The 26,957-nt window shown below is 27.0% G+C and overlaps 1 protein-coding gene across 2 annotated transcripts in view; it reads left to right on the top strand.

Moving 5' to 3' along the window:
• The window catches only part of LOC100207492 (poly [ADP-ribose] polymerase tankyrase-2), a 67,632-nt gene that overhangs the window by 31,422 nt on the left and 9,253 nt on the right, over positions 1-26,957 (top strand). Inside the window, exons 9-26 of one of the 2 annotated variants that reach the window (XM_065792365.1) lie at positions 1,855-1,970; positions 2,483-2,604; positions 7,638-7,729; positions 8,131-8,209; positions 8,409-8,580; positions 14,114-14,193; positions 15,220-15,365; positions 15,447-15,513; positions 15,852-15,950; positions 17,139-17,279; positions 19,926-20,004; positions 20,089-20,198; positions 20,293-20,415; positions 23,210-23,275; positions 23,372-23,624; positions 23,712-23,797; positions 23,911-24,040; positions 25,286-25,442. In XM_065792365.1, coding sequence (XP_065648437.1) covers positions 1,855-1,970; positions 2,483-2,604; positions 7,638-7,729; positions 8,131-8,209; positions 8,409-8,580; positions 14,114-14,193; positions 15,220-15,365; positions 15,447-15,513; positions 15,852-15,950; positions 17,139-17,279; positions 19,926-20,004; positions 20,089-20,198; positions 20,293-20,415; positions 23,210-23,275; positions 23,372-23,624; positions 23,712-23,797; positions 23,911-24,040; positions 25,286-25,442 — 2,118 coding nt within the window. Of the gene's footprint in view, positions 1-1,854; positions 1,971-2,482; positions 2,605-7,637; positions 7,730-8,130; positions 8,210-8,408; positions 8,581-14,113; positions 14,194-15,219; positions 15,366-15,446; positions 15,514-15,851; positions 15,951-17,138; positions 17,280-19,925; positions 20,005-20,088; positions 20,199-20,292; positions 20,416-23,209; positions 23,276-23,371; positions 23,625-23,711; positions 23,798-23,910; positions 24,041-25,282; positions 25,443-26,957 lie in introns of both variants that reach the window. The other variant, XM_065792364.1, reaches the window with a different exon arrangement.

Genomic DNA, 26,957 nt, shown 5'->3' on the forward strand with positions numbered 1-26,957 from the left:
AAAAAGTTAGTAACTGCAAAAAAAAAACAAATTGCAATAAACTTACAACACTCTACTTTTAAAATATTATTAAAGTCAATATTAAATTCTAAAAAAAAGACGAGAAAAATCCATCCTTATGACACCTACTTCGAGCACGCGGTGAAAAAATGGTCACAGATTTTATCTTTAAAATCGGTGCCGTAAATCGCAGATACGCACGTACCTACAATTAGTCAAACTTTGAAAAGTCCTCAACTTTCCATTTTTGTCATCTTTTTCTCCTTCACAATAACAACAAGCATACTTCCCTCTGTGTGTGTTTAAGTGTTAGTATTAAAAAATACTATATTAAAATATTAAGTTAAATATTGGCAAAATAATAAAAAGCAATCATTTTATAAATTTTCATGCAGTTATACAAAGTAATTAATGTTTAACTTACAGAAATGCCCAGTAAACAATTAACAAGCTTCAGGTCAGCTCCTACTGTGTTTTATAGCTCATTCAACTTAAGTAACTTAATAAGCCTCTCCATATTATCATAACTTTTTTGTACTCCACGTACAAGACCCAAAATAACTGTATTGACCCCTGTTTTTTTCATGTTTCTTTTCTCTGATTGTAGCTCTTCTACGTTGAAGATGTTCATAATGGCTTTCAGTGAACCTCTACCCCCATTTATACCAACTCTCATAAAGCAATTGTAGGGATTAAGTTTTCTGTGTTCACAAATTTCTTTTATTAGCTCCCACAGTTTAGGAACAAATACAACACCTTTCTGAATTGTATCTATAACCTTGCAGCTTCCATTGTTATATGTTTGTTAAAAAATTGTATGAAACTACTTCATAAAATTGATTTAACTGGAAGATATATCCGTAAAACTTTTACGGATATATCTTCCATTAGGTTGGTACCTAGCAAAAAATACGAGAATAGTTTATAAATATGTAAGTAATAGAAGTATATGCAAAATTAAGTTCATGTACATTACTGTTACCTCAATTACCCAAATCTTTACGTATCTCAGTCATTATACAATCCATTGCTGACATGAAAAGATCCATTTTCTTTTTTATAGTAAATAATGTATCTGAAGATATAATCTATAGATTTCTAAAATAGATTTATGCGCATCTTTAGAGTAGAGAGTAACATGAAGAGCTTTACCACCTACAAAAGATATATTTCCTAAGATAAATGTTCTAATCACTAATGCTTGACTTCGATATATACGTATCTATATTTATTATTATAAAATTAATAATAGATATAGATAGATAGAAAAATATAAATACACAATTACGTATTGCTATCGTTAATTCTTTATTGTCAGATGTTTTATCTTTTTAGTACAAGATGTTACATCTTTTAGTACAAAGAAAATAACTTGTTGGGAGGTTTTTGAGTCTTGAGAAAGAATGAGCTCGTGTAGATTTTGCACTATTGCAGATTTTGTGCAAGGGTGTCTGATACCTTTACTTACCCTTTGGCAGCAATCTGTGCAAAAAGACACATTATTCACATCTGAGGACTCAAGCTCTTTACTAAAATCTTCAATAAACTCAGAAAGATTAATTTTTCAATAACTTCTTTTCTCTTTTGCAATACAGCAAATGGGACATGCGCAAAGACCAGTATCCTTTAATCTACATAGTTTCCGTAGTGATCTCCGAATTTTCCACAAATCTTCTATATTTTAAAAAATATTTCCTTCAGTCTATAAATGTTTAATATAGTATTTTGTATACGTTTATATATGTTTACATTTACATGTATCATCAATAAATCAGCATTAATGACAAACTTTTGTTTAACCTTGTTTTATATGCAATATGCGTACACACACATATATATATATATTTTTTTTAGAATAGAGGTCTGCACTTTGCTTTTAAGTTATGGAGCTGATCCAACTGTGCTAAACTGTCATTCAAAAACTGCTATTGATGTTGCTCCTGTACAAGAGTTGAAAGATAAACTGCTATGTAAATGTTTTCTCATTCTATTTTATTGTTTCAATGTTTTTTTGAAACTTTACCATTATTTATACTTTAATTTTCAGATGATTTAATTTTAGAGGTCACAAATATCTTTTTTTAGATAATTATAAGTCAGAAACATCTTCTTTTTTTTTTTAGATAGGTATAGAGGTGACACATTCTTTTTTAGATGATTATAGAGATCACACATTTCTTTTTTATTTTAGATGAGTATAGATGTCACACATTTCTTTTTTATTTTAGATGAGTATAGATGTCACACATTTCTTTTTTATTTTAGATGAGTATAGATGTCACACATTTCTTTTTTATTTTAGATGAGTACAGAGGTCATACATTTCTTTTTTATTTTAAATGAGTATAGAGGTCACACATATCTTTTTTATTTTAGACGAGTATAGAGATCACATTCTTTTTTGTTTTAGATAAGTATAGAGGTCACACGTCTTGTTTATTTAAGATGAGTATAGTGGTCACACATACCTTTTTTATTTTAGATGAGTATAGAGGTCACACATATCTTGAAGCTGTAAAATCTTCAGATTTGAGTAAAATAAAAAGAATCATAGCACCAGATTTAGTTAATTTTGTTCATCCATTAACCCTAAATTCTGCATTGGTAAGTAGTAGATAACAGATATTTTATTTTGTTTCAAATCAAACTAGTAGTTAAAAAGGAAATTTTATTTTAATTTCACATTTGACTGCTGGTTTATTTGTCAATTAATATTAATTTAAAAAGTCATTAGTTAATGGCTTTGGGATTTATTATGGTTGTTCATAAAATTTTAAGCAATAGCAGTTTATAAAAGAGTTTATAAATAATATTCTATAATTTTTAGTTAATTCATTTTTAGGTTTTCTAATTTTATCAAAGAACTTTTTATTAGTTTTGTTGTGGACTAAGTTTTTTTTCATGTGATTTATTAATGTATAAAACATGTTTAAGATGTTGTGCGAGTAATTTATTAACGCATAAAGCATGTTGGTGGACAACATTAATTTGTGAAGAATAAGTTTAATCATTAAGATTCATAAACTCTTAAGATCAAAGTTTTTTAATAATTTAGTTCCAATAAGTTGGGAACTATATGTTTTTAAGGCCAATAATTGAAATAAATTAGCAAGTGTCTTTTGTCAAACACCACAGTTATAGTTTCACTTTGAATATTAGAGTTGATGTGTAAAGTTGGTTTTTAAAACATCTGCTTTTGTGCACCCCCCCCCCCTCTCATTGTGCTTTTTGAAAACTTTCTTTTTTGTCTTCAATCCCTAAGTCTAGCGCTCATTCTTGGCTCCTTCCACTATCTCCAAATCTAATAAAGCCTAATCTTTTCCCAGACAAGTTGATAATCAGTTGATATGACATTATAAAGCTCATTACAACCTTACATTTATATTATTTTAATTTTTATATTAGTATCTTATTGATTGTGCTAAACACTCTGAAATTTGAAAAAAATAATAGTTAAAAACTTTCTCATTAATTTGCTCTTTCCCACAACCCAACTTGGCATTTTCTAACCAGATAACTGGGTCTAGTTGTCATACATTTGTTCGATCTCTCCCTTGTTCTCTACCTTTAATTTATAGTGCTCTCTAGCCAAGCTACTTTTCTACTTCATTTTGGTTTTATTCAATCCTCCATTCTCTAATTAACATAAATATTTCGTTTTAATACATGTTTAAATGTAGAATATTTAATTTGATTTGTTGTAGAACAAGTTTTTTTAACAGTTAATATCTTTTTGTCTAATCTTATAATATTTTAATGCTAAATTTAATGTTGCCATTACCCATTCGTAAGTGTTTGACACGGAACTCACAACAGCCATTACACCTGAGTTAATGGCGAGAAAAAGTCTCAGCACTTTTTTTTTATATGAAAATGTGAACAAAAGTGTATTCAAATATCTAACTTTAACTCTAACAAATTATGTAATGTTAAAACATATATCAAGTTTTACAGTTTTATTTTTACTTTAAAATTATATTGTGACAGCATTTCCTCAACTCTGATTTGTAGCATTTAGTTGTCGTTTTAAAAAGTATTTTTGTTTAATAAATAGTTTTGAAGCTTTCATTGAACAATAGGCCTTAGTGGCCATAGGGATTGCAGCATCGTGAAGTAAAATGCCGAGGTTTAAATCCTTGCTCTTCCACATTTTTTTTTTTAAATCTTTTTTGATTTATTAAAATAAAACATTTTTGAAGGTCTATAGATATTTTTACTTTTATAAAGTTTTACTCTTATTTAAAAATTGCATTGCAGTAAAATCTCCTAAATTTTGATTTAAAGCATTTATTTGCAGTTTTATAAAGTTATATTCCATCTTTTGCTTTTTAAATAGTGTTAAAAATTGACAGTTTAGTGTGTCTTAGTGGCTGAAGTGGTTCGTTTGCTGCACTTACCATTTGAACACTCACATTGTACCAAAGTACAATGCGAGTGTTCAAATCCTGTCGCTTGCATAATAATTTTTTTTTAAATAGTGTTGAAAATTTTTAATTTTTTTCATTTTTCTAAAATACAAATTAAAACATTTTCAAAGTTTTATTGTTGATATATAGAGATATAATATGCTTTAACAAACAAAATGGAGAGTTTTTATAAAGCTTAAAGTTGCAATAAATATTAAAACAGTTGTAGAAATTTTTTGCACATATGTCAAGATAAGAGATACTCGAGTTATTAATGTGCTTAGGTAACTAGTCAAGTCTACGTGTTCAGCACACATTAAAGAGACAACTTGTTTTCTTTTTTTTTATAGGAAAAAAGATTTAACATTCAAACTTTTATTTTCTTTAAAATTAAATAACGGGGCAAGGTTCTTAATAAGCTGCGGATGGTCTGGAAAAAAATTTAATAAAAACTTTATAGAAACTTAATAAAGAAAAAAAATTATAAGTCTGTACCCGTTTTTTTTATAGAAGTTTACAATGTTATAATAAGTAGTTATAAAGTATTGAACATTAATTGTTAATTCAAAACAGAGATTTGACAGCTTTTTATTTTCTACCACTAAATATTGGTTTGTGCAACGACTACTGAAGCATTTAAAATTTTTTAAAGTTATGTGAAAAATTATTTCTTTATTCATAACTTTAAAAGTAGTGATGTACTGATTACACATTTGTGGCTGATGCCGATGCCAATGCCCTTGGATAGGAAAAGACTGATGCTGATACAATAGATTATTAAAATTTTGAAAATATAAAACCATACAATTTTAAATTGAGTAAATTTTTTCATGGAATCAGAACTGGTAAACAAATACTTGTTTACTATATTAGAAAAGCTCAGTTAAAATAATATACATTTTTTAGTTTTTTTTAACTATGAAAAGAAAACTTTCAAAAAATAAATACAATTTCAAAGAAAGGCTTTTTATTTCAATTTTTAAAAGAAAATGGTATTAAGATAATCAGTTTACTTATCTTAATACCATTTTACTAATTTTAAACTCTTGATAAAAAACAAACTTCATAACATGAAATTTTTTTTTTTTTAAAAAAAAACAACTTTAACATCAAATACCAAGAAAATAATAAGTTTAAGATTCTAAAAAAAAAATACAATAGCAGTTGTGACACTGTTTAGTATTTAAAATTGTATATACAAATACTGTAATGTAAAAACATAGATATTTCTCCTGTTTCCAGAGCCAACCTTTTTTTAAAAAAATTTTTGTTTTAGGTGCCCCTAGAAGTTCTTACAGTCTTATCACAGAGCACCGCGGAAGAGCATTTGAAAGAAAGTTCATGCCTCCTTTATTACCAATGTTATTAAACTTGCCCAGAGGTGGTGTTGAACCAAGGATCTTTAGCTTCTGAGACAAGCGCGCTAACCACTGAGCTACGGCTGCTACTCAATTGCTACATTGCTAACCACTGCTGCGATTACAAAACTCTAAAAAACCTATTTTGTTGTAGAAAATAAACCTGTCCTCCGCAACTGAACAATTGTTCACTTTCAACAGAAGATGGAGAGCATGACAAAACTAAACAACAAAATAAAATTAATGTAAAAGCAACATTATGGTAATAAAAGTATAAGTACATTCACCTGTTAAATTTAAGCTTATAAACATCATCTTAAGAATAAACAAGTTTGCTTTAAACGAAATCGATATAAACAATTTTTCAAATAAATTATAAGTATTGTATAAAGTTTAGTTTATTTATTATTTAATCGTTATCATAATGCAGGATAAAAATATTAAAATGCCATTGGGTGGAAAATTGGTAAATCAGTAAAAAAAGGGAGATGCAGATACCAATTCCGATTGTGCAAAAAGTGGCTGATTCCAATACTGATGCTGATTAATCAGTACATCACTATTTAAAAGGTAGATAATACGTATAGTTTTACCGCTTACTAAAAAGTATTGAAGTAAGGTATAATTATAGAAATTGTCGGTTTAGAATAGACTTACCAAGACCCGTATTTTATCGGTCTGAAATGCAAGTAATATTTATTCTGTAATCTCCAATATTTTGATATGTGCACATTCGCATCATTCACAATCCTTGCAAGATGTGAATTTAGTTAGAAATATTTATTATATTAAACATTATTTCAATTCTGGAACCTCAATGTCATCTGACCACACCAGGCGACTCATTTTCTTGAACGGAGACTTAAATTTTGAAAAAAATGCCTGTCACGACCAGACAGTTTTTTACTTACAAAGGAGTGTTTATAAAGCCATATTTTGAACTATGATTATTTAAAGAAACCTTTAAAAAATTATTTAGAGTTCACTACATTTAAAAATGAATACAACTACGGTGCATTATATAATTTTACTAAATGTAATTAAAAGAATCCGACTTGAATTAAATTAGATATGCAAGTGATTCAAAATGTTTTAAAAATGTTTTTTTAAAAAGTTGTTGTTGTATTTTGGAGCATGTTTTTTTTTCAATTCAATATGTAATGAGTTTCAAAATTACAGTTTCTTCCAACTCTAAATGCTAACGAATTATTTTATAAATGTAATAGTCACATTTTGAATCATGTGAATGGGTATGTGAATAATTAATAACATTAAAGCTTTTGCTTTTCATTAGTAAAATAAATTTTTATTTAAATTTTGTCAAACAAAATTAACCATAATAAAAAATATTATTAATAATGCATGTGAAAATTTTTTTCTAAAAAAAGAATTTTCAGTGAATTTAATAACATTAAGAATGAAACAGCTTCCAATGGGTAGCTTTTTTAAAAAGAATTTTTAAGATATTTAAGACTAAAACATCGACTCTTTCATATATTTTATTTGCACAAAGTTTGGTTTGTATGCTCTTGTTAATACTTATGCAAGTTTGTTGCTGTAGTGCTATATAAGTTTGTATATTTTCTTCACAACATGTGTTAATTTAAATCTCTAGAAAATATGAAATTATTGCTAACCTATATTAATTTTGACCAGACCAATAATGTTAGTCATATTCTGGCAGTATAATTAAATCAAAAGTTTAACCAAATAGAAAGTTATCGGGAAAAAAATTTGCAGAAAACTATTCCCCACAAGGTTTTAAAAATTGGCTGGCATCTCCAAATATTTAGTTAATCCACCCTCTGATGCAGTCTGCCTATATACATATATGTTCAGAGTTGTCTACTAAACATGTTTATGTTTTATTTAGCATGTATGTGCACTTTCAACCTCAGCAAAGCGTGATCGCGTTGCAGACTTTTTAATAAAGAAAGGTTGCAATATGAATTTTTGTAATAAACAGTAAGTATATGTGTGTATGATTTATGTTTCACTATTTTTATTGTATTAAATATCTTGTTGTGTTTGTGTAAGTATCAAACTACTCATGAGAAATAAAAATGTTCAAAATGGCTGAGCAAACAAGGTTCTGTCATAGGTTTTCTAAGCTTATCAAATTGTTATCAAACTATTTTATATTTATAATAAAGAAATAAGTATTTCTTTATTATAAATATAATATTACTAATAATTATGCTAAAAATTAATAGTACTATTAAAAAATAATATTTATAAAATATTCTTAACAACAATTAAAAAAAAACAATCTTTAAAAAAGATTGATCTCTAAATAATAATGACCACTAAACCAATAAACTTTGAAAAAATTTTTAAATAATTTTAAAACTTTGTTATATATTTAGAAAATTGACACCATTACATTTGTGTGCTGGTAATGACAATGTTGTCGTTACTGAAATTCTCATAAAAGCAGGTGCTGATGTAAGTTTTTTTTTGCTTATATCGAAAAAAATTACCATTTAAGGTATGATAATCATGTTATTATTGTAACCATTGTTTTATTTTCTGGTATTTCACCTAATATTTGAATTAATTTATTTAAAAAAAAAATTTGTCATGACAATGTTTTAATAAATAAATTTTCAACAATTATAATTTTATAAATTTTGTACAAATACAGTGCAATATTGTTAATGAATCTTTGCAAAGTCCACTCCATATTGCAGCGCAATCAGGTTATGCTCATATTTGCTACATTTTGCTAATGAATGGAGCTGATCCAACTATTCGCAATTCTAGTGGATATACACCTGCTCAAGTTGGCACTGAATCTGTGCAAAAAATTTTCCAAGGTACGAAAGAGAAAATTTTTATTATATATATATATATATATATATATATATATATATATATATATATATATATATATATATATATATATACATACAATATCGGACAAAATGAGTGCAACCAAATAATGCTAATTTAGTTTCTTTATATAAAAGTGCTGCATTTTTTCAATTTAGAGAAATAACTATGTAACTGTTTAGAGACAAAGTTCTTCAAGTTTTATTCATCACAAAGTTCATTATTTGTATACTAAAATTAATAAATTAATCAAAGAGTTAAAAAAAGTCGATTTCTTTCTGGACAAAACAAGTGCAACTCGACAAAATGTTGACCAAGCTGTATTTCGCTATCAATATTTCGTGGCGAATCCTTTGTTGTTGATCACAGTCTTGCATCTTCGAGGCATAGATTCGATCAGGTGATCAATGAAACTTTGTGAAATCGCTGCCCAGGCCTTTTGGATTTGTTCAAACAGTTGATCCTTATTACGAACACCTTCACGATTAATTCTGCGGTTGACGATCTCCCACAGGTTCTCGATAGGGTTGAGATCCGGAGATTGAGGCGGCCAATCCATCACCGAAAGGTGGTTGTCTTGAAACCACTGTTTGACTACTTTTGCAGTGTGTTTCAGATCGTTGTCTTGCTGAAAAACCCATTTTATTGGCATATTCCATTCAGCATGAGGTAACATAACATCTTTCAGGATATTTTTATACATGAAACGGTCCATTATTCCATCGTTTCGACGTATTGGACCTAGACGGTTAGCAGAAAAACACCCCCAAACCATTATATTGCCTCCACCACGAGAAAACAGTCCGGCTTCAACAGTACGTCGTCTAATTGTTCGGTCCGATAAAGGCAGCTCTAATTACTTTTGTATCTTGACTGATGATATCCAGGGATCCTTGACGGATCTGACGATCATAGAATCCTCTCTAGAAATGGTGGAACGCGGTCTTCCACCTTTGTTATCTGCTGCCAACTTCCCAGTAGAACGATATTTGGAACATAGTCTTGATACGGTCCATTTTTTCGCGCGATATTTATCACAAATACTTTTTTGTGACATTCCACATACGTAATCGCCAATAATTTTCTTTCTTAGTTCCAATCCAAGACTGTCAGGAGCCATTTTTGCACTTGAAGTCATAAAAATAATAAAAATAAATAATCACGCTTCTCAAGGCGTACCGTGTTACATTTACCTTGTGATGATACAATAATGCTCTGTGAAACACAACGTCTTGGTTGGATATGGACTGTATTGATGTTATGAAACACTTGTTGTATTTCACTTCTTGTATTGATGTTCTTCGATAAAACACTTTGATAAAACTCACTTCGATAAACTGTCTTGATAATACTGACTGATTGACTTCCATATACTGACTGAATTACATGTCGATTTACATGTCTCTTATATAGTAAAATGAACCTGTGAGAACCTGTTCTGGAAGATTCTAGATGCTTTTTTTCGATGCTTCTGGAAGCTTCTGAGTGTTTCTGGATATTTCTGGATGCTACTGGATCCTTGCAGATGCTTCTTCTGGAAACTTCTGGAAACTTTTGGATACTTCCTTTAATTATTAAAAAACTTCCGTGACGTTGACACGGACCAGACTTTAGAAAATGAAACAAACCAAAACAGTTGCACTTGTTTTGTCCGCTGCAAAATGGCACTTGTCAACGAAATTCTGCCTGTGTGCTGTCACCCGTCAGCTGATTGCTCATGTCATGGCATGCTATGACTCCAGACTCCTGAACTGTTTGCTGTGTTAGTATAGTTCGTTTCGTTTTTAAGACATGTAAAATTATATACACTTTTTAGCATTGTTCGATGTTGGTTGCAAATGTTTTGTCCAATACTGTATATATATATATATATATATATATATATATATATATATATATATATATATATATATATATATATATATATATATATATATATATATGTTAGCCCTAAGATTAGGGTCAGCATTCGACAATGCCAACCTAGCTGCTTATCTAAATGTGTTTGAGGTCGGTAAAAAATTGCCGATTTTGTTTCTGTTTTATGGTAACCCCTTTGTATCAAGTCTTTTTTGTCAACCTGATGTTGACCTCTAACAGTTTAAGACCTCATTTTTCCTAATTCTGAGAACTGATATATATATATATATATATATATATATATATATATATATATATATATATATATATATATATATATAATATTTATATATATATATATATATATATATATATATATATATATATATATATATATATATATATGTATATATATATATATATATATATATATATATATATATATATATATATTATATATATATGTATATATATACACACACATACATACATACATATATATACATATATATATATATATATATATATATATATATATATATATATGTATCTATATATGCATGCATATATATATATATATATACATATATGCAATATATTTATATATATATATATATATATATACATAAATGCGGTAGTGATGTAGTCGTAGAGCGCTCGCTTCATAAGTGAGAAGTTCCGAGTTCGATTCCCACCACGTTCCTGATAGTACCGCGCTCAACTTGTTTCTCGACACAGCGGCCTTGTTCGTCAAGGTTCATGTTTCGGAGTTAGAGAGTTGAGAGAGGGTTATGACCACAAGTAGCCTCCTCATCTGTTGTAGCCATCTCGGCCTTGGGGAGGTGAATTATAAAAAAATAAAAATAAAAATACATATATATAGATGTATATATATATATATATATAAATATATATATATATATATATACATATACATATATATATATATATATATATATATAAATATATATATATATATATATATATATATATATATATATATAAAATCTTTTTTTCTTTGTTATTTTTTATTTCCTAAGTATAATATTTCTTTGTCATTTGTCATTCATACATAGATACTGTCTGTCAAAACCTAAAATAGGCTTACTTACTTAAGCATATGATTATTTCAGTAGGCTTATCTGTACGATGTTTAATTTGCAGCCTAATTTACATTACATATATATACTCAATGCAACTAAGGCATTGTACACATTTTTACGAACAAAAATATAAGTTTTTTTAATTACAGTATATGTAAGTTTTTTCATCAAAAAGTATGACATGTTTGGTATGTATGGAAAGATTATTTTAACCACTATTTCAATCTGGTAAAAGTAATGCAACTATAACAAATCGTCAAGTGTAGTTTTATTTAGAAAAGATGTAACTTTCAACATAAAGTACCTTAAGGCTTGGTTATAGATAAGTCTATGGATTTGATTTTTTCATAAAAGCGCATATTTGTGTTTGTTTTCAATGAATTGACATTTATAATCAAACATTATTTGGGAAAATTATCCATGAAAAACCATTTTTTATGAAAATTGAAGTTATTATTTTCGATACCACACTTAAATGAAAATGTTTAATAATAATGTCATGTTAAATTCAGATAAACTATGGTATTGGTAGTTTTTCTACAAAAGTTGTTTTTGCATAAATAATTATAACTTTTAGCCCCATTCAAAAAACTGTTTTCGGTATTTAGTATCATTTTTTGAAATATTCGGGACTTATTCAGCCATCTTAAAAAAATAGTTTATTCCATTCAGAATGCGTAAACAATTAAAAGAGGCGGTAAACTTTATAAGCAAATTACTTTTATTTTCAAACTCGTTTTAATAAACTTAAGTAGTAAATGTTTTAGTAAATTCAGTAGTAAACTTTAATTGACATTTGGTTTCTCTTATTTTTATAAAAATAATTTAAAAGTAACTTTTAACTTATTGTTATAAAAACAATATATCTTTGAACACTAAGTCATACAAAATAGCTAACATGGCTTAGTAAGTGACCGGGGCCCCGGCTCCGGCAAAAAACAGAGGTTTTTTCAAACCTGGCCCCGGTCCCGGCTAAACAAACACAATTAGCAGGGGTTATTAGCCAGGGCTGGATTTTTGTTGTTGTTGTTGTTGTTGCTGTGTTTTTTTTATTTTGTTCAAATTAGTTTGAAAGTTAAAATTTGTTATGAAAGTTTAAGAAAATATAAGAAAAAGTCACAAAAATAATATATACAAATATAATATAATTCATAAATATTTACAATGACAAATAAAAAATAAGACATATTACAATAATTTAAGTTTCTTCCTCTGATTCTGATGATTCTGTGTCCCAGACATCATAGTATTTTGAATTAGGTGGTGTAAAGTCTTCAGGGGCATCACATATGTTGAATAAGAAGGAGCTCTTAAATTGTATTTTAAAAAAAGAAGTGTTTCAACATTCTGTGTTGTAAGTCTGATACGATCTTTTTGTATTAGCTTTGAAACCTTGAACTCCCTCTCACTTCTTGTTGAGCTTGAGGGTGAACATAAATATACTTTTGCCAAGTTTGCTAGCGTTGGCAACTCGCTTTTCATGAGACTCCAATATAATAATAGATCTTCTGAAATATCTATTATATTTATAAATATCCGCTATATGAAATATTCGCTTCATTTTTGAATACTTTTGAAGCTCAATTTTAGCTCGGTTGCGTTTAGATCAAATGTGTCACTTTCTTCATTATCTGACTCATTGTCTACTAAAACTGTGTCCCACATTGATTTAACTGATGACGATTTGCAAACCTTAAAATATTTTTGATGATGATGATGATGATGATGATGATGATGATGATGATGATGATGATGATGATGATGATGATGATGATGATGATGATGATGATGATGATGATGATGATGATGATGATGATGATGATGGTGATAATGATGATGATGATGATGATGATGATGATGATGGTGATAATGATGATGATGATGATGACGAGGATGAGATGATATATATACCTTTATATAAAATATATAATGAATTTTAAATAACAATAATATAATTATAAGGAATATCAATAGTAATGCAGCCCCGGTCATAAACCCGGCCCCGGTCAAATATCAACCCCAGTCTCTTACTAACATGGCTTCAGTAAGGTATTAAGATAAATACTTTTTGTTGTTAGCAAAGCACAAAATAAAATATGTATTACATAATTCATTCCAACTGCTTTTAAAAGTAGCATATTTTTTTAAAATCTACCATCACAAATGTATTAGATTGTAATTAGGTTCATAAATTATGTCAAGCAAACACTTCAAGGTATATTTATAATTATATTGATAAAGTGTCTGTTATAACCAAAGTGTCTGTTATAACAGTTTCTGCAAAACTGTTATAACAGACACTTTGGTTGTTTATTAAATTTTTGCCATTATTTACGAATTCTTTGTTTGCATAAATTAAATACCAATAAATAAAAAGTTGTTTAGTTTGCCACTAACAACCAATCGGATTTGTTTAAAATTTTTGCCTTTTTTTTCACAAGTTTTTTTGTTCTATGCCTTAGTTGCATTGAGTACACTAAATACATATATAAAAAATGATATATATATATATATATATATATATATATATATATATATATATATATATTTTTAGCAAGACTTGAACCAATGTTAAAAGATGTTGATATTAATCTTTTGGAAGCTTCAAAAACTGGAGATTTTGAATTGATTCAGGTATTTTTAATGATTTAATATATTTAGGGTTTACAGCTTGCAAAACAATAAAAGTTTATATTGCCATGAGTCATGGAGTACAATAAAGCTAAAACTTTTTTTTTCATAGAAATTCTTTGAAAATTATTGGAAGAAGAATTTAATGATTGTAATCTGGAAGACTTAAAATCTGTTTTTCTTTTATTTCTTTGAGATTTGCTTATAGAAATCTTGCAATTAAAAAATTCATAAAAATTGGACAAACTTTTATTTAAATTTTTCTTTTGATTTTTAAAAATTATGCATTAAAACTTTTTTTGTTGCAAAGCTGAGATGTAAACGTATTTCATTGATGTTTTTTTAAAAAAATTTAATCTTGTGTAAATCATTTAATTTAATCCTCATAAAAGTTATACAAATTAGTATTCTAAATTTTGATCTTAAAATATAAAAATTTGCATTCATAGTCTTAAATCTTAAAATGGCATCAACCATGTGAGGTTGCAATCATTAGGGAGATGCTACTTGTAGTTTTAAGGTCTCTTAAATCTGCTCCCTTAAAAACCACTCTACTTCCTGTGTATTATGATAAATGACAATGAAACATGGGCTACCAAAGTAGATAATAGAGTGGTAGGTTTTAACTGTAGATGAAATAATGTGTCTGGAAAAAATGAGCAAGACAATGATTTGATAAATCTGATGTGGTACCCGAAGAGAAAGAAAATCAAGTTGTAAGAAGTGGCATAATTAGAAACTGCCTAACTTATGCAAATCAATCAATCCTGAGTTGGATAATATATGAACTCTCCTCTTTATATGCTTATAAGTTTTTCATTTTTTGTTTTGTTAGATTTTTACTTTATATTTGGGATTATATGACCGTTTTGGAGCAGTTTAATCCATGCTAAGACAATTTAAATTAGCTGAAGATTTTTGTCCTGTTTTGAAATAGTTAACTTAAAAATGCAATCTTGATAATTTTTTGTTTTTTCTTATACTATTCTTGTTGATCAAATTACATAAAGAAAGTTGTTATTTTTATAGTCACTTTGCACACCTCAAAATGTAAATTGCAGAGATGTTGCAGGTAGAATGAGTACTCCTCTTCATTTTGCTAGTGGTTATAATCGTATGGACATTGTTGAGCATTTGCTGAGGTGTGGAGCAGATGTACATGCAAAAGATAAAGGGTAAGCCTAAAGTCTGATAAATTTTGTAAAGAATATAAAAAAATCTTATTATTTTTTTCATTATGTTTTGATAAAATTTAGGGGTTTAGTTCCATTGCATAATGCATGTTCTTATGGTCATTTTGAAATTGCTGAAATTCTTGTTAGGGTAAATTTATTCTTATTTTTGTAAGTTAATTATTAAGATGAAATAGTTCATTTCTTTCAACATTTCTGACAGTTTTTTTTTAATTATTATGTTTTTATAAAGTATATATATGTATATAATGTGTGTGTGTGTATATATATATATATATATATATATATATATATATATATATATATATATATATATATATATATATATATATATATATATATATATATATGTATATATATATCCGTATATATTAAATTGTAGTTGTTGAGTTTTTTGTTTTGTTTTGTTTTGCCGACAAATTTTTAAGCATTTTTGAATTACTATATATCTTTTTAAAATTTTAAAAGCATGGTGCTAATGTCAATGCAGCTGACTATTGGAAGTTTACACCATTGCATGAGGCTGCTGCCAAAGGGAAGTTTGATATATGCAAACTACTTTTAAAGGTATTTCTAATAATCAGCCATGACGCATTCACACAAACTTAACATAAAGTTTATATTTGTAAAATGGTCATGTTAATGTGTAAATCTTTTAGTGATAAGCATTTTATTTGTATTACTAATTATCCATATGCTATAAGTTTTCTAAATTTTTTAAAGGTTTGTTAACATAATGAAAAAGTTTGGCAGTATTCTAACCAAGATGTAATTAATCCTTCCATACTAATGAAATTAAAATAAATTTTTTCCATCAATAGTTGCTTTAATTATTTTAATTTTAAGCTATAATAAAATAATATAATAATAAGCTATACAAATAATAAAATGAAGTGAACTAAAATGTACCTTTCAATTAAACTTTCCAGGGCTGTAATTAAAAATGGACTGAAAAACATTTACCAGTTATCATTTTATTATTATTACTATTGAAACTAAATAAAGTAGCTACCGTAATTCAGTAAATTAAAAACAAAAAAAAAAAACAATTAGAACGAAAGCATTTACCCACTACTCTAATAATATACTATATTGCAAAATTATACTCTGCAAAAAAACAAGTGTCTTCTCTCCTTGCTGTGCATACTAAAAGTAGTTGTGGTCACACAGTTTGCTTTTAAATATTAAAATATTTAAACCAAGTGTAACTGGAATAATGAACATATTTGTTCATAAATAAACATAGTGAGATGCACATTTAAAAACAAATAAGCTCATTATTCCAGTTACACTTGGTTTGTGTTGATATTTAAAAATGTGTTAATATTTAAAAGCAAACTTGCGATCACAACTGAACTATGTGATGTTCAAAATTACAACTAATCCTAATAACTATTTACCATATTAATATTTACAAAATGAAGTATTTACTATTTTATGATATTTACTAATTAACAAATAAATATTTGTTTTATATTTTGTAAAATCTTATTTAAAAAAATCTTTGAATTTAGAATTTAGAAAAATAAAGTTTTTTGGTTTTATTTCTTTAGCCACATAACATAATAAGCCTTGACTTAGCCACATTACAAAAATATTGATTAAAAAAATTAATCTTTTTCAAACCTTAAAAATGCTCTATCATTTTAATGTTTACACAATAGCACTTATTGTTATCTTTATTATATCATGTATATCTTTTTTTTATGCCCAGTTAATTTTCATTATTTTTAAGTAATTTTAATTTATCTTAAGCATGGGGCTGATCCGAAAAAGAAAAATCACGAGGGTTATACTCCACTAGACTTAGTAAAAGAAGGTTTTCCAGATGTTGCTGACCTTTTGCGTGGTGATGCTGCTCTTTTGGAAGCTGCTAAAAAAGGCAATTTAGCTAAGGTAGAAATTTCATAAACTTTTTCTATTGTACTGGTTGAATCCCTTTATTTAGTATTCCCCTTAAAATGTTACATGATTTCAGTGATTTTTTTATGTGTACATTATCGAGCATTTATTTATTTATACATACATACATACATGCATGCACATATATATAAATATTCATATATATATATATATATATATATATATATATATATATATATATATATATATAGAGAGAGAGAGAGAGAGAGAGAGAGAGAGAGAGAGAGAGAGAGAGAGAGAGAGAGAGAGAGAGAGAGAGAGAGAGAGAGAGAGAGAGAGAGAGAGAACTCTTATATGTTGTCCGAAAGTTTTTTCCATATTTTGTTGACAAAAAGTAAAAATTAAAATGCAAGACCAGAATTTTTTTTTTTATTAATTGATAGACTGCCTGCCCCAACCAAACCCTCAGTCGATGTAGCAGCACTCCCTGGCGGGTCAGGCTAAAAGATAGTAGATGTAGCAGCACTCTGTTGCGAGTCAGGCTATTTGTCAGTCGATATAGCAGCACTCCCTTGCGAGTCAGGCTATAAGATAGTCGATGTAGCAACACCCCGCGCATGATTTACAGTAAAAAAAATAAAAATATTTTATTAAAAAAATTAGAAATAAAAACATTTTATTAAAAAAAATAAAAATAAAAACATTGTTTATATTGTTAAAAATTTTCAGAATGTTTTTAAAAACATTCTGGTCAATTAAATTCGCGTTTTTGTGGGTTTTTTAAAAAACGATTAATTTGTAATTAAGTTAATGGTTTTGACTTTCGTCCAACACGCAAATGTTGGACGAATGTCAAAAGTAATTAAAAGCGACGTATGTGTTGGCGTAAGAATCATTTTTTTCCTTCCGTGCTTCCCAAATGCAACAAACTATATATATATATATATATATATATATATATATATATATATATATATATATATATATATATATATATATATATATATATATATATATATATATATATATATATATATATATATATATATATATATATATATATATATATCAACCTTCGGAATTAGGAAAAATGAGGTTGGCAATAATTTGCCGACCTCAATCTTTTAGAGGTTGGTATCAGGTCAGCAAAAAAATTTGATACAAAGGTCTTACCATAAGACATTGAAACGACGTCACCAATTTTTGCCGACCTCAAACTTTAACGTCGGCATTGCCAAATGCTGACTCTAATTCTGAGGGCTGATACATATATACATACATACATACATACATACATACATACATACATACATACATACATACATACATACATACATACATACATACTACTACATACATACATACATACATACATACATACATACATACATACATACATACATACATACATACATACATACATACATACATACATACATACATACAGACATACATACAGACATACATACATACATACATACATACATACATACATACATATATATATATATATATATATATATATATATATATATATATATATATATATATATATATATATATATATATATATATATATAAATTAAAATGCAAAATATGTGTGCTGGCAACACACTAAATAATCACACATTGCCTGGGTGATTGTGTAGTTATTAACCAATAGGGAAATATTTAATATGGTCTGTAAACGTTAAAATCATATGTAATTCAGTCATGAATATTTTAGAGCAAGGCTACAACATTACTTCCCAGTGAAAGGGAAGTAATGTTATAGCCCTGTGAAGGGCATACAGGTTTCAAGAACTTTAATTTTCAATCCTATTTTTCTGCAATAAAGTCACACTCTCATTAAAAAAATATTTTTGGTTGCCATATTTTTTGCAAAGAATACAAGGGTTGTGCTAATAAAATATAATAATGTGTCATGTTCTTAGACTAAGCACATGTTTAGCAGTTTGCAGCACACATGTCAATGTTTGCCAGCCACCGAATTCATGCTTTGATTCTAGAAATCTCTACCAATTATGTTTGGAATGCAATCACTGGTTGTTCTTGGGTACACCTTTTGTAACAAAGTGAGACTGTCAACTCCAAAAATAACTTGGGAATTTTGAACATCCTTGTGTCTTATTGGTTTTGAATTAGAAAGTTTGACATTTTCATGCCCAACAGGACAACTTGGTGTCTATACGAGAAAATGCCATTGTTTTTCTTGCCTCGCGGCCTGATAATTCACTTCATTTGAACCCCATCAAAAAGTGTTAGGTAAAGTTAAAAACTGAATTAACTAGCAGATATGAAAAAAGCCATAATGAAACTTTAATGATATATATATATATATATATATATATATATATATATATATATATATATATATATATATATATATATATATATATATATAAATTAGTAAAAACACTTATCTAATTTTTGATTACTTCAACACTGTGTTTTACCATCAGTAGGTTCATCAGGAAGAATCTTCATTGAGCATTCTGTTTTGAAGAATACACTAACAAAATTTATATTTATATATATATATATATATATATATATATATATATATATATATATATATATATATATATATATGCATGCGTGTGTGTATATGTATGTGTGCTATTGTTATATATTGTATATATTTTTTTTATAGTTAATAAAGTATAAAAGATTTTTTAGGTTATGAAACTTGTGACTCATCAAAATATTAATTGTCGTGATACACTGGGAAGAAATTCAACACCGTTGCATTTAGCAGGTTTTGATTTAAAGCTAAGATATTTTAAGAATTAGTAATAATTAAATATTAGATATTTAATTTTTTTTTTATTCTTAATATTAGCTGGGTATAATCATGTGGAAGTTGCTGAATACTTGCTAGAATTTGGGGCTGATGTAAATGCTCAAGATAAAGGAGGTCTTATTCCTCTTCATAATGCATCTTCATATGGAGTAAATAGTTTTTTTTAGTTTTATATTATATCTTTTATGCTTTTGTTTAAATTTTTGAATTTAATGTTTGTAATATGTAATTTTTTTTTTGCAGCATGTTGATATTGCAGCTCTTTTGATTAAGTACAAGGCTGATGTAAATGCTACTGATCGTTGGTTGTTTACACCATTACACGAAGCTGCCCAAAAAGGCAGAACACAACTCTGTGCATTACTAGTAAGTTTACTATAAACTATATTAAATTTAACTTTGGATTGTAATTTTCATTGATCTTCACACATTAGTTTTATAGAATGGATTAGGTTTAAAAAAGTCATTTTAATAAATTTGTTTTTAAGAGTGAAACTATTGCAGAAAAGCATGAAAAACTGTTTTATAAAGTTTCAATTATACATGCATTCTATTCTGTACTGTTAAAGTAGATAATGAGGGTAAATGAGAACAATGGAATTCAGGGCAGTCAGCATCACTCAAATTATTTACTTATAACTGCTTCTAGTGCACGTCATAAAAAAAATTTTGCTTTAATATTTTTATGTGTTTCTCTTTTTTTTACTTATTCATATAATATAGTAGTGTTAATATATTAGTACTACAAACACATTTTTCATTAAAATGAGCAACAGATCTATAAGAATCATGTATGTCTCATGTTTTACCAAATTACTTAGACAAACATTTTGTGAGACAAACATTTTTTGACAGTCTTGTGTAATTTTAGCTTAAGGGCTAATTTATTTTTTATTTTGTTTCTTAAATTTTATAAAATACTTTATAGATATATTTGGAATATAAAATTTTATTTTATATTTGGAATATTTTAATTAAAATTTTATAGTTGTAATTATCATAATGTGTTTAGGTTTTCTGATTGTTATAAAAAAATTTTAATACAATATATACATACTAAGACTGAAAAAAGAACAAACACAGATAAAGCATTCTAATTAAAAATAGGTTGTATGCAAAAAAAAGCATATTACCAATTAAATCAGATGTAAAGAAACTGTGACAACCCTTTTAACCCTTTTAATCCTTCTTACATTTCCCTCATAACTTTTTAATCTTTGTTACATCTCCTTCTTAACTCTTTTAATCCTTATAACATCCCCCTCTTAACTCTTTTAATCCTTATTACATCCCCTACCTAATTCTTTTAATCTTTTTTACATCCCTCTTTTAACCCTTTTAGTCTTTGTCACATCCTTCGCTTAACTCTTTGACTCCTTATACAAACCTTAATGAATAAGGTTGCTGCATTGAGAAGTTAAGCACAATATACTATCAGAGATGCAGTATATCTCCACTATTTCCTATCATTATCTGCCTCATTTCCATGCTCTCTATTTGTTTCAGCACCAAATTAGTTTGCACATATTTAAGAGATTGGAAAAAAATCAATTAAGCAGGTATCTGTTAAAACTTTAGAGAAGTTCTTTAATATTTTAACAGATACCTGCTTATTTGATTTGTTAAAAGTAGCTTTAAATAGATAAATTTTCAAAAACTTGGTTGGATGTTTACAAATTTTATAAACATAAATTTTGAATTCATTTAGTAAACGTTTTTAGAGCTATTTAATTCTGAAAAAAAATAGTTCAATATAAAAATGTGAAAATGGTGAAGAAATAAATTCTATATATTTATATAGAGGTTTTTTACTTAATATAAACTATAATAAAAAAAAACACTTTTATTTTGTGTTGTCCTGATGTGATATATAATATGTAGTCTAATGTAATATCTTGGAAAAATATAGCAGATAATAGGCTAGTTAATGCTACAAAGTATTTGTTTCTTTTAAATTTGATTGTGTTTATCTGTTTTTGTTTAACTCTATATTGCATGCAGACACTACAAACCATTATAATAAGCTGTTTAACTAAAGTAAGGGAAGTTTGTGTACCTAGGGCAGGATTTTTTCAATGCCCAAATTTAGAGCTGCAAATTTGTTTAAAAATGGTGAAACTGGAATAAGCTTTTTTTTAAGTGTACCTAGGGCTGCTCTCTGAAAATTATGGTTTATGAAAATTACTCCATAATTAATTGACAACAAAGATAGACACATAAATTTGACTTAAAATTTATTTAATCTTAGTTTGTTAGATCATAGATTGTTTTCAACAAATTTATCTAGTGTTACTTGATTGCAACACTTACATAAGTAACAAAATTGACTAATAATTCTTGAAAAAAGTTGAAAATAAGTCTACCCATAAAATGGTTATCCCAAAACAACCGCAACAAGAAAAATTCTGTACCTATCAAAATTCAACAATTTAAATCATTATCAAATAAATTCTTTACCCACATATGGCCTTAGGTACAAGTAAACTATATGGCCCTTGGTACAAGACTTGATAGCCTCATGAAAAATGTCATCTATTAACAAACCTGGATTGAGAAGAAGCGTATTGAACATCACATTTAGTACTTAAGTAGCAAACAATATAATATACAAGAACTTATATAGAAAAACATTTTCTCTAGGATTGTAAAACAATCTAAGATACCAGTGGCAAAAATTTACTTTAGACCATCAAAAAGCATTTTCTGATTATAACTTACTAAAGTAGTGCTTTTTTTTTATAACTTATTAAAATTTTTATAACTTATCAATTGACTGAGAAGCATAACTTAAGACTTTAATGTTTTTAAATAATGTGAGGTGGTCCTAGTAACAAGGAGACCCTAGGTACATGAACTTCCCCTAATTTATTTTTTTGATAAATTTTTTATCTTTCCATTAATTACATCTACAGTTCTTGGTTCATGATGTATATAGTTTTTGTTTTCATATTATGTATTTCAAATTAAGTTTTTTGAAATATTCATTAGTCATGTAAGAATTCATATAAATTTCTTTGAGTTTTAACTTAAATTTCTACTGAGTTTCTTATTTTATAACTAAAAACCTTTCATACTATATATATTATAAATATTTTCAAGTATAAATACGTTATACATTAAATTTGTTATATATGAAATATAAATATTTTTAAATATTTAGTTGACTCATGGTGCAAATGCCAATATGAAAAATCAAGAAGGTCAAACTCCAATTGATCTTGCCACAGTAAGTTTTTAAATTTATTTATTTTAATTTTATCTTTTTTCTTTATTAGAAATTTTTTATAAACTTTGTAAATTTTGTTTCTTTATGTATTTATAGGCTGATGATGTGCAGGTCTTATTGCAAGATTCTATGGTTTCAAAATCAGAAGTCATGCAAATTACTTCAAACAGTTGTTCCATTAAATCGCCTATCAACTTGCCACAAGTGTTGCCTGTTTCTAATGATTCGTCATCTCAGCTTGAACCACAAGGGTTGACTAAACCATCAACAGCAAATCAAAATTTACTTTTATCAGAACCATGCAATTCTGAGGGTTTACAGACCAAACGTCTTAGAGATCAAGCTGAAGGTCTAGTATTTTGTGTTTACCTTGAACAAATTTTGTTTTTTAAGGTTTATTTTATTCTTTTTATTTACCTTTATATTTTTTTTTTAGGTACAAATCCTCTAGATATTGATATTGGAACATTTTTAAGCAGCTTACAGTTAGAATTTTTACATGAAATATTTTCCAGAGAACAGGTAAACTTGATGAAAATAATGCTCATTAATCTTTAATTTTATTTCGTCTGCACATCTAAAAATAAGAACTTTCATCTTTATAAATTTGTGTGTATAAATTTTAATTTAAACAGATAACTATGGATGTTCTAATTGAAATGGGTCCAGATCAACTCAAAGAAATTGGCATTATAGCATATGGTCATAGACATAAAATTCTGAAAGGTGTAAAAGAGAGACTGGCAGGTGCTGGATGTACAATTGGTATGCAATTTTTTTTTTACTTTTTTAAACTTTTATCAATGTTTTATTACATACTGATTTCAAAGAACTGTCGCTCCTGTCACACTGTCCTCCCTAAGTTTTAGTTTGGAAGGACAGTTTCCTCCTGAAGGGATTGTCGTTTTCAACTCCAAAAGAAAATGCTTTTCCAAAAAATAAAATTGTTTAAAATATTTATAAATCAATTTTAATTTAAAAATCTTTATTAGGTATTCTTTTTGCTATTAAATGTGGGATATATTCTTGTTTGTTTGTTTTTTTACTTTTATGATTCTGTTTTAACTTTTTTTTTATAGGAACGCAAATTAGTATAAAAATTGTAGCATTTCAAAACACATTACTACTTTGAGTAAGATAAAAGTTTTAAGCTTCAAATTGAAGTTTATTTTGAGAAGTTTAGATGGTAGGCAGTATATAAGAAGACCAGTTAGTAAGCAATTGAGATTATGTACACTCCATAATTTCAATTGCATCAGACCTTAACCTCCCCATCTTTTATGGAACCATAAAAGATGGGGGGGGGGAGGTTAAGGTCTGATGATTTGTAGATACTTTTCCGGACTAGGACCACTTTATAGCATTGAAGGTATAATAGGAAAATACATATATAAATCAATTCTGGAAAATCAAAATGTCATTAAACAAGGACTTACTGATCTGATATGCTTTCGATGGTATACTCTTAAAGGTTTCTTTAGTTTTGGTGTTAAAATAATAGCTTGTTTTCACTTTCTGCAGTTTTTTTATGGTATACTGATGTGTTAATACATTTTTACTTAAAGCAACACTTTTTAATTAAAACTGAAATGGTAATTAGAATACTATACTGTCTATAAATTTGAACATGTGTTTCCTAGTTTCAGAGGACAGTGTAGTTCTTTGTTAGTAGTTGTTCTAGAGATTTTTTTTTTAAAAAGAATGAAACTAATCATGTTTTTTTAATTTTAAACCTTTATTAAAGTAAGGTTTCATTCTAAATCACACATTTTTCTCTTTTAATTACATTAAAACCATTTGTTAAAGAGTAATTTAAAAAAGCTCATTAAGTTAAACTTTCGATTTTTTGTTTGTTTTGTACTTTCATTAGTTTTAGTGTTTTAAATAAAAGAGTTTTTTCAATAGTTAATATTGTTTATTTGTATATGATATATATATATATAATTTTGAATTATAAAAGTATCAATGTTTTTTTACTTCTCAAGTTTAAAAGTAACTCTGTCCTAGTAGGTGAACCATTTCTCTCTAATATCAATGCATCTGGACCTAATACTATCCTACAGGAACTTTCAATGGATGAAAAAGATTACCAATCAGTTGCTGAAGAAATGCAGTCAACAGTTGTTGAACATAAAGATGGTGGAGTAGCAGGAGGCATTTTTTCTCGGTAAATAGAAAATTATAAAAAATGTTTTTTGACAAAAATAATATGACATAATTAGTTATTTTTTTGCCAATAATTTATTTTGTTTGTTTGATCTTGAAATTATGATATAAAATATCAATATAAAATCATATAATTTCTATTATTATTACTAATATTATTATTAAAAATTATGATTTAAGCTTCAATAATTAAATTTTTAAATAAAAAATCATTAGATAAAACTAGAGGCATAAAGCATACAGTGCAAATGTAATATTAAAAATGAAACAATTGCAAATCACAGCATTCTAAAGGAGTTCATTGGTAATCAAATATTTTAAATAAAAGAAATTGCAACTATTTTTATATCTTATTTAAATCTTACTCAATATTTTCTAAAAAATTTTCTAGAAAAACCATTAATTAAATACCCATAACTCTTTAACGTAGATCTAAAATTAACAAACGAGGAGTTTAAAAATGTTTAAACTACTTATAGTAATTTATTTTAAAAAAAATTTAATAACATATTTTAAAATATATCTTTTTATCTATACTTTTATTATCAAATAATTTATTTCTGATTTAAAACATTCAAGTTTTTAAATGAATAATATTTTTTCCCTAACAAAAATTTTATTTTATTGTTTCGTACAATGCGCAAATAGTTTTAGAATATTTTTTTATTGGTAAATTTTAAAATTACTTCGGACCTTAGTAATTATAATTTTTTAAATAATTTTTGGTTTTATTTATAATACTTGAATTAATTGGTGTTTAAACAGACAATAACTTAAAGTATAAGTTATGACTGTTATCATTTTGGCAGTTGTAAATTTATTGATTTGTTTTTGCATTAATTTTTGCAATATGATAAATTGACCCTTTTATTACAACAGTATTTGCTTTCATTACAACAGTATTTGCTTTCATTACAACAGTGTTTGCTTTCATTACAACAGTATTTGCTTTCATTACAACAGTATTTGCTTTCATTACAACAACATTTGCTTTCATTACAACATTTTGCATGTTAGATTTAAATTGTAAGTAAAGTTTGAAAGTGATCAAAAAGTTTTTCTATTTTAAATTTGAATCATTATTTGTATTTAATTTCTCTAATTTTCATTACTATCTATAAATGATGTTCTGCAACATGGAGTTATTTTGATCAGACTCAGCAACTTATGGGATTAAACATTTTAATTGTTTAGATGTTTGATCATTGGGTCTACTAGTCTTCATGTCACATTCAAACCCAATCCTTATTAACAGTTTGAGTTGTATAGAACCAAGTATATAGATATCATCTTGGTGTTCTCAGTCTTGAATATCAAACTTATTTGTGCCACTCATGTCTTTTTTGTATACATGAACAATCTTGAGCATTACACTTATTTTACATAAAAATTTTTTTTAATAAACAATCATATCTGCAAACAGTTTTAAGTGGTTTAATCCTAAGATATGAAATGAACTGATAACTGATTTGTTATCATTCTAACAATCTGTAACCTTTTTCAATTCAAAAATCAA

This window comes from Hydra vulgaris, chromosome 03 (assembly GCF_038396675.1).
Source record: "Hydra vulgaris chromosome 03, alternate assembly HydraT2T_AEP".
NCBI lineage: Eukaryota > Metazoa > Cnidaria > Hydrozoa > Anthoathecata > Hydridae > Hydra > Hydra vulgaris.